Source organism: Macaca fascicularis, chromosome 2 (genome assembly GCF_037993035.2).
Source record: "Macaca fascicularis isolate 582-1 chromosome 2, T2T-MFA8v1.1".
Lineage (NCBI taxonomy): Eukaryota > Metazoa > Chordata > Mammalia > Primates > Cercopithecidae > Macaca > Macaca fascicularis.
The window spans coordinates 175,336,102-175,351,343 of record NC_088376.1 but is presented as its reverse complement, the minus strand read 5'-3'; the positions used below and the strand labels follow the sequence as shown (position 1 = coordinate 175,351,343).

At 36.6% G+C, this 15,242-nt stretch overlaps 1 protein-coding gene across 20 annotated transcripts in view; it reads left to right on the top strand.

The window, feature by feature from the left end:
- The window catches only part of BBX (BBX high mobility group box domain containing), a 271,264-nt gene that overhangs the window by 205,686 nt on the left and 50,336 nt on the right, over nt 1-15,242 (top strand). For all 20 annotated transcript variants that reach the window (XM_074033524.1, XM_074033529.1, XM_074033521.1 and 17 more), the window contains 3 exons: nt 930-1,010; nt 4,467-4,541; nt 12,371-12,451. In XM_074033524.1, the coding sequence (XP_073889625.1) occupies nt 930-1,010; nt 4,467-4,541; nt 12,371-12,451 (237 nt within the window). The remainder of the gene's footprint in view (nt 1-929; nt 1,011-4,466; nt 4,542-12,370; nt 12,452-15,242) is intronic.

Below are 15,242 nucleotides of genomic sequence, written 5' to 3'. Positions count from 1 at the left end.
CATCAAATATAATCACATGCAGCTATTAAAATTACACTGGAGAAGACTTAGTGATGCAGAAAAATTAATATTAAAGTTTTTTTAAAAAAAGAACATTCCATAACTGCAGTAGAATGTTCTATTTTCGTTTAAAAATTACCTACATGCACAGCTGGAAGCATATATAAGAGTATTAACAGTGCTTATCTTTGGGAGGTAACATTGTAGGTGATTTTTCTTCATTTTGGTGGGGTTTTTTTTTTTTCAGATTTTTAACAGTGAACTTGGATTATTTTGTAATCAGAAAACAAGTTATTAAAACGTATTTGTAACTTTCATTTTTTTCTTTAACGTGAAAGATGATTTTTCCCCCTAGACTCTCTAACTTCATTATTCAGGAAAATGGGCAGGAATCACACTGAATTGGGATTAAGAGAACTATTGTCAGCTTTCATTAGTTCTCTCCACAAATACTTGTTGAGTATCTACATTGTACCCAGGCAGTGTTGGAGATAATGCATTAAATAAAGCCCCTGGGAGAGGAAGTACAATAAATAAATATTTACATCTTGTGGTGATCAGTGTTTCAATAAAGACTAAGGGGATTTTTTAGCATTGGGAGGGGAGGTGTCAGTTTTTTCGTCTTTGAAAAGTGAGGGGTTTAGATCAGAGGAATAATGAAATCCTTCCCTCTCTAACATTCTGAGCCTCCTATGACTTTTGAATAACAGTTGACTACCAAAGCAATTCTCACCTAAATGCAAAAGTGGGTCAGTGTTAGCATTGAGATAAAAGAGGAAATGTATATCCTGAGAAAAATACTTGATTAAAAAGTGACGTTTCTGTAACTGTTGTTGATAATAAAGATCAGAAATGAAGATAGAGCATTAAATGTTTACCTAACACAGTAAATAGTACAAAAGAAAATATGTTATCTTTCTTTGTTTCAGGTATCCTCTGGCACATGCAGGCCTGATGTTTCAGAATCTCCTGAATTACGTCAGAAGTCACCATTGTTTCAGTTTGCCGAGGTAATATATTACAATTGATACTTAACTAACAAGGAAATTGTAAAGTGGGCTTAAATTGGGGCTGATAACAGTAACTGAAAGACATGAAGAACTTTACTCAGCTCAACCATAAGTGGGAAAATAGAATCCAATTTTGGAAAAGGTATTTTGGGTCTCTAGAGTTCTTAATTAAGAAATAACTACATTTATGCATTTGTAGAAGCTTATCGTTAAAGTCATACTAAATATTATCAACCTCATTACTAATTTTTACTCATGGATAGTAAGGTTAAGAATATATTGAATTGCTATTAGAATTTAGTAATTTATTGATTGTTTATTGATAAAACAGAAGACAGAATCAGCTCATGGTTATTGGCTATGCAACTAATCTATGCATTTCTTTTTCTTTTTTTAGTACACTTTCATCTTAATTGAAACTTTAGCATGAGGTTGGCAGTTTTCAAAGTCTTCTTTTGTCAGACTTATTCAGCTCAATAGGTCTCTTGACACTGGTTCAAAGAGATGGTGTATAAAAGCACATTATCCTTGATATCAAGTCTAGAGTTTAAGACTGCTCAGAATATCTTAATTTACTCTAGAACTCAGTATGAGCCCTCATTGATAAATTTTTTTCTTAAACTTTAAGCCACCTGGTCTTTCCTTGATCATTTGAATTGTCTTCGACCAGACTTTCTTCACCACTGTCATCCTTCCTGGTGTTTGCCCAACTGTTTTACAGTTTTGTACAGGGGGAACATTTTTTATTTTTTATTTTTTTTTAGAGTCAGAGTCTCACTCTGTCGTCCAGGCTAGAGTGCAGTGGCATGATCATAGCTCATTGTAACCTGGAACTCCTGGGCTCAAGGGATCCTCTCGTCTCAGCCTCCTGATGACTAGGACTGCAGGCGCATGCCACCATGCCCAGCTAATTTTTTTTTTGTTGTTGTTGTTTTAAACAGGGTCTCACTACGTTGCCTAGGCTGTTCTTGAATTACTGATCTCAGGCGATCTTCCCGCTTCAGCCTGTCAGAGTACTGGATTACAGGGCATGAGTCACCACGCTCAGCCTGCACTCTTTTATTTCAGAAGCAGTTATAAGCGTATTAAGATTGGTCCCAACTTTGAAAGCAGAATGGCTTAAGAGATGATCCTTGAACCTTTAAAGATCTAATGAAACCTCTAAAATTTCACAGGAAATTTTGGATATGTTAGCATGTGTACACTTTTGTGGCTTTTAACAGCATTTCTAAGATCCAGAGAGATCCCTGATCCTATTGCTTTTATATAAAAGGTCTCTATCTCCAGGAGCTCCTATGTATTTATTAATTGAAATCCTTATCTTAATATTAATTTATAATAACATCCCCCCCCCTTTTTTTTTAGAACTTATGAGATACTTTTTCACAAAATTGGATAGATTATAACACTGGTTCTATTTTGTTCACTGCCTGATTTAATTCTTAAAGGAATATATTGTATTTAGGTATAACCTACAATATTTATGTATTTTCCCTTATATACATTGTTTATTTTTTTCTAACTTTTATAAAGGATTGGTAGGGATGAAAAGTAATGTCTGAAATAAGTTGTACTGAGTTTATAATTCCTAAGACTTAAGGAAGATTTCTCTGAGTTCATTTTTGGATTCTGTCATACTTGCACATGGCGGTCACTTGAAATGACAAGATTCATGGTTTGACCAAGAAAAGTTCTAAAATGTTATCCTTGAATGTCTTCAGAACACTTGGTTAGATCTTACAATGGATAAAATGGTTTATTTCTACCTAGTTTGTTAAATTGGATTTGGTTGATATTTGTTGTTCTTACTGATATTTATTCTAAAAATGCTTATCTGATTAAAAAGCACAGTAGAATGAAATTTTCCTGATGGCTTCAGCAGTGGATACAATTAATTACTCAGTCAGTCTCTCTACTAATTTTTTTTTTATTTTTATTTTGAGACGGGGTCTTGCTATGTTACCAGGCTGGTCTTGAACTCCTGGGCTCAAGTGATCCACCTAGCCTCCCAAAGTGCTGGGATTACAGACGTGAGCCACACTGTGCCCAGCCTCCTGATTCTTTCTCATTCCTAAACATCACTTTTATACTGTATAACTATGTGGCCCTGTTGTTTTTCTAACCAGTTTAACTAAAATAAAAAAGCAGTTTTTGTAATTAAAGAGTTTTGATGAAGGTGGATTTACTGCTTAGTAAGTAACCTTTGATGGAGTTGTTGGTGAACAGTTACTTGAAGGAAAGATTTGTGGGATTGGGAATGGGCTGAAGTTATAATGCCCAGGCTTTCTGCTCCTGTGACCCACTTTTATCCTGTTTTATAGCTGAATAAAAAGATTTTTCACTTTGGAACCAAAATTACTAACTCACCTTGCTCCCAAAATGTCCTTGAAAAGTATTTCCACATGTTCCTCTGAGCAAAGTCAAAGGAAGCTACCATAATTACCAACTGGAAACAAAAGGTCCCCTAGTTGAATCAAGTATAGGGTGGCAGACTCTATTCATTGTCACCCACTGACGTGTGTGTGTGCATGTGTGTGTGTGTGCATGTGTGTGTGTGTGCATGTGTGTGTGTGCATGTGCGTGTGTGCGTGCATGTGTGTACGTGTGTGCGTCCACGTGTGTGCGTGTGTGTGCGTGCGCACACGTGCGGGCGTGTGTGTGTGCACGTGTGTGTGCATGAGTGCGTGTGTGCGCCTGCGTGCGTGTTTGTGTGTGCGCGTGTGTGTACGCGTGTGTGTGCGTGTTCGTGTTGGGTGGGAGGATGCAGGAGCTATGAAAGAAGAAAATACTTTTCATATTTAGTAAACCATTTATTGAGTTCTGGTGCCATGCTAGGTAACATCTTTTATGGCTTATTTTTTTTCACCATAATCCTCTAAAATGCAGATTATTTTCATCATCATCAATTTACAGTGGTGAAAAGTAAGTCTCAAAAAGTTTAGCTGAGCTGGCCAAGGTCATGTGGGTAAGTAAGTAGCAGAGCTGAGATTCAGTCTCCCAGATACCCTGACCCGCATCCATATGCTTCACCAACACTGCATCACAGCTGCCTCTAACTAGAGAAGAGCTTGGAGGGAGTGGTGTTGGGAAGAGAGTGAGGGAGTGGCTTTACTTGCAGCCTCCAGCTTTTAATAATACACATTTTTTTCCTTTTTTTTTAAGTAAAGAAATTTATTTCAACAGGTCTTCTTAACTGCTATTTGATATATACCTGGTACCCTTACCAAAGACATAGCAAATGAGCCATACTCAGTCTTTGTTCTTTATAATCATCTGTTTTTAGAAACATGGCCTTTGTCTTCTCTTATCAATTATAATGCTCTTCTAAAGGGATTGAGGGTAATGACTCATTTTTAAATCTTTATCAGTGTCTACAGTTGAAAATATATGGCAGAATCTTATGGTCTGATGTGGAAAAATGTCATTGTGCATTAAGAATTGCTCGTTTCCTTTCAGATATCTTCAAGTACGTCCCACCCTGATGCTTCTACAAAGCAGTGTCAAACATCCGCCTTGTTTCAGTTTGCAGAGGTATGGCCTTTTTAAAATGCTTTTTGGGCTAAGAAAACTTGTTGAACTCAGGAATACTGGAATGGAGTTTTTATAATGTATAGTGAACTTTAGGCATGCCTGTTGTCATTATTAACATAATGTACATAACAGAATATTTATTGCTTTTTCTGCTGCCTTTGATGTAATCATAGTCAAATCAGCTCCAGATTTTACACCCATTTTATAAGGATTCATCAAAGAGTTCATTCAGAATACCAGTGATGTGTTTATTTCATTTTATCTTGTTTTTAATTTATTTTAAAAGCTTGGAAAAACTGCTGTCAACACGAAGGCCAGAAGGTTTCGATTTATTAAATTTTTCCAATAGTGAAATTGATGCTATAATTCATGAATAACACTCTCACAGTGATTGCAGTGGTGAATACGACCTGTTAAATCAGGTTAAATTAGCTTTCAATGTGATGTAGCTTCAGCCAGTATTTTTATTAGTGTGTAATCCCAGGCTTAGATCAGGTCAGCTTTTGTAAGATCTCAGATTTCTTTGGTTTGTCAGCCGAAGAGAGCACACACCAGAGAGCAACTTTTTTGGTTGGTATGCTGCAGAGACAAATCTGATATTCTTGATTTTGCCACAAAAGCCCTGGCCTCAACCGTATGTTCATTTCTAATGAGCACTATGTGGCAAATAATAAAACGTATATAGTTTATGAAAATAAGATACTATCTGCTTTAGGTCTTTTCTTCTTTTCGTTTTTATCCCAACTAAAAAATGCATATCATAAACCAAGCAATTTTTTATAGGGTTGAGAGAAAATGACAAGCAGGACTGCGCTGTTTAATATTGATGTATTGAATCACTTTGATTCATTTGAATAAAGAGTACTGCATAAATGGAATGTAAAATGATATCCTTTTGGCAGAAGAAAACCTACCATCTTACTTTGAAAATGAGAAAAAATTACTTTTGGCTCTTACAAAAAAAAAAGAAAAAAAGCTGTTTCCTCTTGGGACAACGTGTGTCAACTGCTATGACTTTATACCATCGGTTGGCCTGCTTATGTATTAGGCTTCCCTGCCATAGTATTTGTTTAGCTGCTGAGGGCTATTGTATAAAACTGTTAACAAAAATATATAATGTTATTTCATAAAGAAAAATTTGCTTAATTAATCTGAATAAATTAAGATTTTGTTCCAATTTTCCATTATAATAAGGAAGCTGTTATTTTCACTGTCTAGGTGAAATAGTTTTGTTAATAATACTTTCTTGCTTTCTTCCAGTTATTGATGCCCATTAATTCTTCAGAGTTAAAAAGGAATTTTGCCATATTGACTAAATTTATTTTTAATGTTGATGTCTGAGCCAGTTCTATCCAACTTTTCAGAAACGTTTTTTTCAAAGCAGAATTGATTTGCCATGTATTCTGTTTGATTAAATTCTGTACTGCATAGCAGGAATATTAGAAAGGTAGTGGCTCATCTTTGACACATCTGATATTTACATATGCATTGACTACCAAGAGTATCCAGCTCAACTTAAAATACCAGTACGGAATAATGGAATATCTCAGCTCATGCTGGTTCTAACTCTTATCACCGCTCAGCCTATGATTCAGTGTATGATTTTTTTTTTTTTTTTTTTGAGACGGAGTTTCGCCCTTGTTACCCAGGCTAGAGTGCAGTGGTACCATCTCGGCTCCGTGCAACCTTCACCTCCCAGGTTCAAGCGATTCTCCTGCCTCAGCCTCCTGAGTAGCTGGGATTACAGGTGTCCACCACCACGCCCGGCTAATTTTTACATTTTTAGTTGAGACGGGGTTTCGCCATGTTGGTCAGGCTGGTCACAAACTCCTGACATCAGGTGATCTGCCCTCCTTAGCCTCCCAAAGTGCTGGGATTGCAGGTGAGAGCCACCATGCCTGGCCATGATTGTTATTTTAGCAACACCAGCATCACACTTGTTAGCTCCTGAAGCGCTGGGGACAGCTCTAAGGGACCAGTTTGGTGGTGTAATAGCCACCATCCTGTGATTCTGCAGGATGAGATCCCATGCCTTTCATAAACTAATTTGTCCTTGCTGCTCAGTACACTAATTCTTGAATGAGATTTGGTCATTGCCTCTTAATTATACTAAGTTTTTTTTTCTAGAGAAGAAAAGAACTTCTTACTCAGAGGAGAGAGTCATGCAGGGTGGCATTTCCAGAGGTTGCCCCTTTGCTCTACAGCACTCATCTCCTGAGGACTCTTGGGGTTTTTAGCTATAAAGTGTATGCAGGATTCGAGGAGCCTTTTAAAAAATTATTAATTTGTATGCTTAATTAGGAGTTGTTTCAAAATATAGGAAGGCATATATGACAGAAAGACCAAAATAAAATGGATGGTGTAAAAATATACATGTTCTGTTTTGCCCTAGAATGAGATGCAGTCCCCACAAGTATATAACTTTTCCTGGTTATATTTTGCAACCATTGGTAATAGCCCTAGTTCCTCAGCAAATTAAATTATTGTATCTTTGGCTATTTAGCTGTAAATGTTATGTGTCTTTATACAAGAGTAGTTCATGGTTCTCAAAGGATACATAACCTCTCTCTTCACTTTCCTCCTCTAACCCAACAGTACCCTAACTTTCAATCTTTAACATCTTACAATCTGACCACATTGTCAGACCAATACTGGGCTGGTTTTATTTAAGGCTAAATAAGAGCTAACTAGATGAACTAATAAAAATATCTACTAAAATCTGCTATGAGCATGTGTATTGCAATAGAAATAGAATAGGCTGTAATTACTCACTGCGATATCCCTAAAGCTCTTAGAATTATTTCGTAAAACACCATCACCTTTGAGAAAACCCAAAGACTCTTGAAATTCTTGTTTTAATTAGTCAAAAGCAAAGGTTCTCAAACTTTATAATACATCAGAGTCACCTAGAAGGCTGTTTACACACAGATTGCTGGGCCACACCGCCAAAGCTTCTGACTGATTAAATCCGGTGCTGGGCCTGAGAATTTGTATTTCCAACAAGTTTCCTATTAGAGAACCACAGTTTGAGACCACGGCTCTGTAGTTATGTGTTTTTTTAAAAAACCCAAATTATTAAATCATTATTGGTAAGGCACTTATTAATATCTCTGGGACTTCACGGTGGAAGGGTCAAGAGAGGAAGGGATTGATGTATAATAGAAAATTACTGAGTGGAGCACTTTATAGCCCTTCTCTTTTCAGAGGGATTCCTTGTCCTATTATGTACACTTAAAGAGAAGTGGGTGTTTATATAAGCTAGGAAACAATTTATCTTTTAAAAATATTTAGCTTTGTAATATCATTTTAAGATCAGGCATGCAAAATTCTCAGAAACTATTTCTGTTCATTTTATTTACAAACGCTTATAACGCTGGGAAGAAGTTAACTAGATTTTCTCTTGGAAATGGGTTATTTATCGTGTGAAATGTTTATCTGAGAAACATACTTTTAACAGTAAACCCTGGTAATTTCTTTAAGTGGAAATGTTTTGTTTTGTTTTGTTTTTTTCATTGAGTCCTGATCTCTTCCTTGCAAGATGAGAAAGATATTTTTCCTTCTTAACCAAATCTGATCATTGAAAAACTCATTAAAATTAATCTATATGGAACCGTGAAGCTGAATAAACATATTTGTTTGTAGGTACCTCATAAATGTTTACATTTAAGAGGAGAAAAATCAGGATTTTGAAAGAAATACAGAACGCAGAGACAGTTTCTCACTCCCCACCCCCAGTTTCAGCCTGTCTCCCATTCCAAGGTGACAGTCATATCTCATCCAGATTCAGCCTGGCCCATCCAAAGTGCCATCTACTCTGTGTTTCTAGGCTCTGATTCATTAAGTTGGTCAGAATGAGTTTCCTAACTGCATCTTCTGTTTACAGGTAGTGACACATCAGTCACTTTTTAGATCTGGTTTACCAAAGACTAATGACCAAATATAATGTCAGAAAGGAACTGTTGTCTTTAATTATTTAACAGGCTTAAAAGCCATGACCAATCCACATATTCTCTGATCTGCTCTGTGGCTGACTCTTACACCTAGAGGATATCTTTGCATTGAAAAATTATATTTACCTTAAAGACACAGAGCTAATCTGGGTGATTTAGATAGATTTGGACTTTAAAACTTCCCTTCAAAGATATTTACTTTGCCTATATAAATATAACTATAATGTCACCAAAATTAAAATATTGTCACCATTGTATATAAGCAGTAGGTATAAATTTAATCCATTTATTTTCATGAGGGAATGCTCAGTTTGTTACACAATATTACAGTCAATTAAAAACACCATATACTTACACTGTGGCTCACGCCTATAATCGCAGCACTTTGGGAGGCCGAGGCAGGCAGATCACGAGGTCAGAAGATCGAGACCATCCTGGTGAGCACGGTGAAACCCTGTCTCTACTAAAAATACAAAAAACATTAGCCAGGCATGGTGGCGGGCGCCTGTAGTCCCAGCTACTCGGGAGGCTGAGGCAGGAGAATGGCGTGAACCCGGGAGGCGGAGCTTGCAGTGAGCCGAGATGATACCACTGCACTCCAGCCTGGTGACAGAGTGAGACTCCATCTCAAAAAAAAAAAAAATACTTACACTGTAACTAATCAGTGGATGTATTATGTGTTTTATTGGAAGCACTAATGTTTCTTTTTAGATAAGGAAGATAAGGAAAGGAACACCTTATTTGCTCTTTGACTCACTTATTCTTTTAACAATTATCAGTCATCTTCTCCCAAACTACAATATTTACAATACCTTTATAATTGCAAAAGACTTCCACCATTACCTAATTTGATTCTGGTCTTTACCACCTGTTTGTTCACCCACCTCAGACAGCCATAAAATTAGCAATTTAATATCCAGGATGATCATTTTTCTTAGCACTTTAGCTGTGCCTCATGTACTATCACATCCACCCTGTAGCTAGCCTTTATGGATGAATATTGTTTATCCGAACATCACATAATAGTCAAAAGAGAGACTACAGTGAAATTAACTTATTGGCAAGCCCTATCCAATTTGAGGAAAATAAGAAGCACGCCCATGAACATCCTATGCAGTCTGGCCCACTAGTGCCCTCTACCTACCAACCTAGCAAACACACACCGCCCTCCAGACTGACCAGTCATTGGAAAACAGATGTTAACTATATTGTTCCTATCTGAAAGGATGTATATGTCTCTTAGGCAGAACAGCATGGCCAGGAGTAAACAGTGATATAACATATCATTGTTGTACTAGCTGTGCTTGAAATTGAAGCCATCAGCATAGATGAGAGAGGGCCCTAAGACAAAATACTAAGGAAAAACATTGAAGGGATTGTTATGGAAAGAAGAGCCAGCAAAGAAGAACCACGAGGAGTGGCCTGAGACATACGAGGAAAGCAAGGACCCTGCGGTAATGGAAGGGCAGGAAGGAGTTTTCCTAAAGAAAGACTAGCACTGTCAAATGCTGCAAAGAAGTTAAGATAAGGACCAAGCCATGGAAATTAACATATGCTCTGTTTTCCACACTTCCTTCCCTCAAATTAAGTTTTTGATTTAACTTTTAGAAATCATACCTCACACTGTGTAATGCCATAAAAATGTTACTGTTAGGAGATTCTGGAAATGTCGGACTACTAAAATATGTTGAACCTCCCCCCACACATGCCCTTTTGGGAATCAGGCTTCCAGCAACCTTGAGCATTTAAAATGCTTCCCTGTACCTGCAAGCAGGTGAAAATCCTCCCAGAGGCAATAAGGAAAACGGTTCTTACTAAACCGAAGGGGACCATTCTCAAGCCTCCTCTCTGACAGCTGTGCTTTAACTCTAAGGGCAGGTAGTGCATCCATGCAGTCAGTCGTTCATGAGCCTCTCAGTGTGCCATGCACTGCATTGGGCACAGGATATGTGGGAGTGACATACACAGGGAACGAAAACCTGCAGTGAGGTTTCAAAAGCAACAGCAGAGGGAGCCGGTGGAAGAAGCAGAAAAACAGCATGGGTGTGAAGTGCAGCGCTACCCAGCTTGTGGTCCTTCAGTAATTCTTGAGCGTGTCATGGGATTATGCGACAAATTTAATGCTCTCCAAATTACTAAATTTAATAACTATCTGCAGACACTGCTACTTTTAATTCTCTTCCACTTCAGTGTGTAACTAATTTTTGGAATTGTACTAAAAAGGTGTTTATGTTTAAGTGTTAAAGGTAAATCATTATTAGTAATAATTGGGCCATTTATTTAGAGCATAATATCTCTTCAGCACTGCCCTACACTAGCATCCAACCTAATCTTAACAGCATAATTCCGGGCAGGTATTACTGTTCGTATTTTGAAGGTAAATGAGGCTCAAAATCTTATTTGCTTAAGTCCACACAGCAGCAAGTAATGAAAGCTTGCCTGTCTGGCACAAAGGCCATATTCTTTGCGTTGATTCAAGGCACTGGCATTTATGTTCAGTCCTTCATTCCCTGAAGCACTGAGAGCCAGTGGTATTAATGTGTTTGTTTTCTCTTAGTCTCCTGATAAGGTGAGTAATTGAATTCAACATGTCTAGAAAAGGCAGAAGTAGCATTTATCAGTGAAAATTCGGCAAGAAGAAAATATTCCAAACTTCAGAAAGATTGAGCCCCATAAATTCATCTTCTAAAGAAAAAGTAAATGATAGAGATGAATAGAAAAACGCTCTGTTAAAACTGATAGTGCCTAGGAGGAACTTCCTTAAGCTAGGCCCTTTTCAGTGGCCTAGGTAGGCCATTATTAAATACATGCTTCTACAAAGACCTGTTATTCAGCAAGTATTCTAGGGAAAATCTCCTCTAGCACAAAGCACCCAGTGTCTCTGGGAGCTAGCAACTTCATAGAATCACCTGTGGGATCTGTGGTCACCTTTAAGGATATAGTCATAAGCAGGATTACCTACTAAATGGAAATGAGAAATAGCTTTGTTTTTAACTGAGAAAGAATTCAGAATCACAAAGAATCTAAAAGCTTAGACCATAGCTATCTACTCTTAACAATGACAGAACTTCTCCAGGTAAAGATGCTTTATAAATGTCTTTAAGAATGTATGTCCTTCTCAGCTCTTATCGAGGCTAGAAATTGAAAATGAAGTTTTTATCAAAAAAATGAGAAAAGGCAGTGCTGTTCATTTTTATCAATGCCCAGCCACTATTTAGCCAAATGTACAGAAAATTATGTAGTCAATGTTAATGTCGTACATATGTTATATACTGCAATACAGCATAAGCCATTAACTGTACAACTCAGATTTGTGATCTTGATTATCAGTCTTTGCATGTACATTAGAGCATACTCTGAAAGCCAGGGTCAGTGTTTTATATAAAACTCTTAGGTTCCTAAGCTGCTGTCATATGGCCTTGCACATATATGTTGGATTCTAAACAAAATTTGTTGACTGACTTGATGCTGTCTTTCCACAGAGATCCCAAATATATTCCTCAAAAAAAAAAATTGTTTGGTAAATGCAAAATAACTCTAAATCTCTTTTATATTTGACTAGTTGTTAAGTTAGTACTTAAATAGAAATTGAAATACATTTCTCACTTTAAGGTTATAGAGTTAAATTTAAAGCCTGGAATATCTAAGACAATATTCTTACTATTAAACAGCCATACCTACTTTTGTTATTATTTTTGAGGTCATTTACTGAAAATGGTTCTCAAAATGATCATCCCAGATGTGACGTGTTTTGTTATTTGGTACACGAGAGCAATGATACTCTCAAAAACTAAGAAAAATTCCTGAATGTGTATGAATGAGAAGCAAAGATTCTGGTATCACAACTAATATTCTCTATGTGGATTGTCTTTAATATAGATTTCTTCAAACACTTCGCAGTTGGGTGGTGCTGAGCCTGTAAAACGCTGTGGAAAGTCTGCACTCTTTCAACTGGCAGAGGCAAGTTCCTAAGAATATATAGAGATAAGATCTGCAGAGGTGGAAATCGCAAAATATTCTAATAGTGTTTCCTAAACTGCACCATCTCTCCTGTGACCATAAAACGAGTTACATCTAATTTTCAACAATGAGAAGGTTAACCTTTAATTTAGGAAAACTGAATTTTGCCACTAAGAGTCATTAAGCATTGGGAACGGTTACCTGGCGATATTGCAAAATTTTTTTCACAGGTAATATTTTAAAATAAGGTTACTTCGATTGGCTATGTAAGTCCAGCCTGAACACAAAAGAATAGCTGTGGTTATTTTCCCCTTTTCTGATTCCCATAAACCATCTATAAATCTCCAGAATGCGCTGCTTTTACATCAGATGGTTGATGTTTGAATTTTTGTTTTCCTGGTGAAGAATTAATATGACATGTTCTAAAATCTGATTTTATGAGATGAATCAGTTGTACATTTGATGTGACATTTGTGTAAAATGCTACTCTTCCATTGGCAAAGTAGAAAACGTGCTTTCATAAAGCTGGTGAGGAACAGAGCCCTTATTGGTGGGGGATGGATTGGGGAGGAAGACACCGGAAGCACCTGTTGCTAGAGTGGGCGAGGCAGTGGCTTTCTCTGCCAGCCTGTGACTGCCCTAACTCCAGGAAACATACAGAAGAAATGTTTTCAGCACCTGGACATTCTAGTAGCAGTTTTCTCTGTTGGTAAGATAAATTAGGAGGTAGAAAGTGGATGACCAAAAATCTCATACTAAACTTTTTTTTCTTTTCTCTCATTTTTCTGGTTTCCTTTCAATGAGCTCCCTTTGAGTTCTTTTGTAAATTTTTTGTAGTTTATTTAACTTAATGGAATAACCAATCATATTCTAAAATTTCTAAATTTTATGGTAATTTGTATCATAAAAACTTATGCATTTAAAATATATAATATCTTTAAATTCAGTTTTTAAAGATTACCAGGTCCAAATTAGAAATATAAAAATACAAAGTCCTTAAAAAGTAAAATTAATAAACAATGGAACAAACTAACCCATTGTTGTCTGACAGTACATTGACATGCTTCCTGTGTAGGACAAATTCAGACCACAATAGAGTGCTACAAGTGACTGGGAAACTCTAAGGAAAACTAATGAAGACAGCAGGGAATAGTTCTAAAAAGAACTGCATGAGTCAGTGCAAAGTACTACTCCAGATACAGCTGAAACAGTGAAGATCTGACAAGAGAGTTCCTTTGGAGTTAGAGTTGTAAACAAATCCTAGTAAACAGACAGACTGTGAGGTCATGCATTTGTCTAGTAACTCTAAGACTGTATAGATTGTCAAGATAATTTATTTGAACGAAGTGATTATTTTTCTTGAATAATATGGGTGTACGACCCTCTGCTTGTGCTGGTTATATAATTGGGTGTGTATGTATGTGGGCATACATATATACAAAAATACGTATGATTTCTTAAATATTAAACAATACTAAAATGTAAAACCAACTTTCAATATGTGATATTTATCTTTAAACAGTTTTTTTTGTTAAAAATGTGTGAACCTTTGGGGTACTTTGCTGCATGGGGGGCTGGTAAAGAGTGGATTCGTCTTCTCGTTTTCTTTCTTTGGCATAGCAGTCATAAAAAAAGGATTCCTTATTAAATCAGAACTCATTAAAAAGAACACTTTTCTAATTTGTAGGGATGCGTCCCAAATATGAAACAGATGCTATGGTTTAACAGATGTTTGAATGTTGGTATCATAATTTAACGGGGTAAAATGACTGAAATAAGCCTATTCCAATTATAGCAAATCAGCTTACACTAAGACTGAGTTTCTTATGACATTTGAGCAAAAATATATACTTTTAATAAAACAGAATCCCTAAAAAATAAGAAAACTTTCTTGCATTGTTATTTGCACTGAATCACTGTGATGTCTTAATACTAATACAGTGTATTTTAGAATAACATTCTAAAGCCTTCCAGTTTCTAATTAAACTTAAATATATGCACAATGGTTAAGCAGCATCTCCAAATAATCACCAGTAGATTTATGCTTTCTTAATTTTTTTATTCCATGTGTATTTGATGTCCATTTTTCATTCACAAAATATAACATTTAATTATTTCTGATGCATTTTAAGATAAATAAATATAAGAAGATATTGAAGATTTTTCCTATTGCCTAGAATTGGTGATGGTGTCTGCAATTTGAAGACACAACCTTAAATTCAGACATTCTAAAGGGAAAGCCACCAAGAAACTACTTCTAGTTTGGGCCACACCCATCTCAGGATTTCTAAAGAGATAGCCCTAATACAACTATTATCTAACACTCCAGGAGTTCCTCCTCTTATCCCCACTCCAATCTCAAGTCATCCTTTGGTAGAGGGTTATCATAGGCTATCCACACATCTGGAATATTTTGCCTTTTCTCTGTGTCCCAGGGAGGAAAGGAGAGAAGTAATTCTCATTCTTTATCTATGTCCCATGTCAAGGGAAGTGAAGGCAGCTCCAAGAGAAGCACTGTTAAAGATTGAGGGAGGTACATGCAAAAGATGTCTTCTTCTTCTTTGGCAAGAAACAAGAAATATTTTAAACATCAATTTATTGCTGGATCCTTTACCTATCTGACCAGGCAAAAAAGAAAACTGAAGGAAGTTGGCAGCATGGAGAGACTCAGAATGGCCTGCTGTACTCTTAGTTGGGCATTATAAAGATGTATGAGTTTCCCAAGGGTCAAGTGGATAAATAGAAAATAGATCCATGTGCTCAGGCAAAAGACTGTTGGACAGTAACAGAG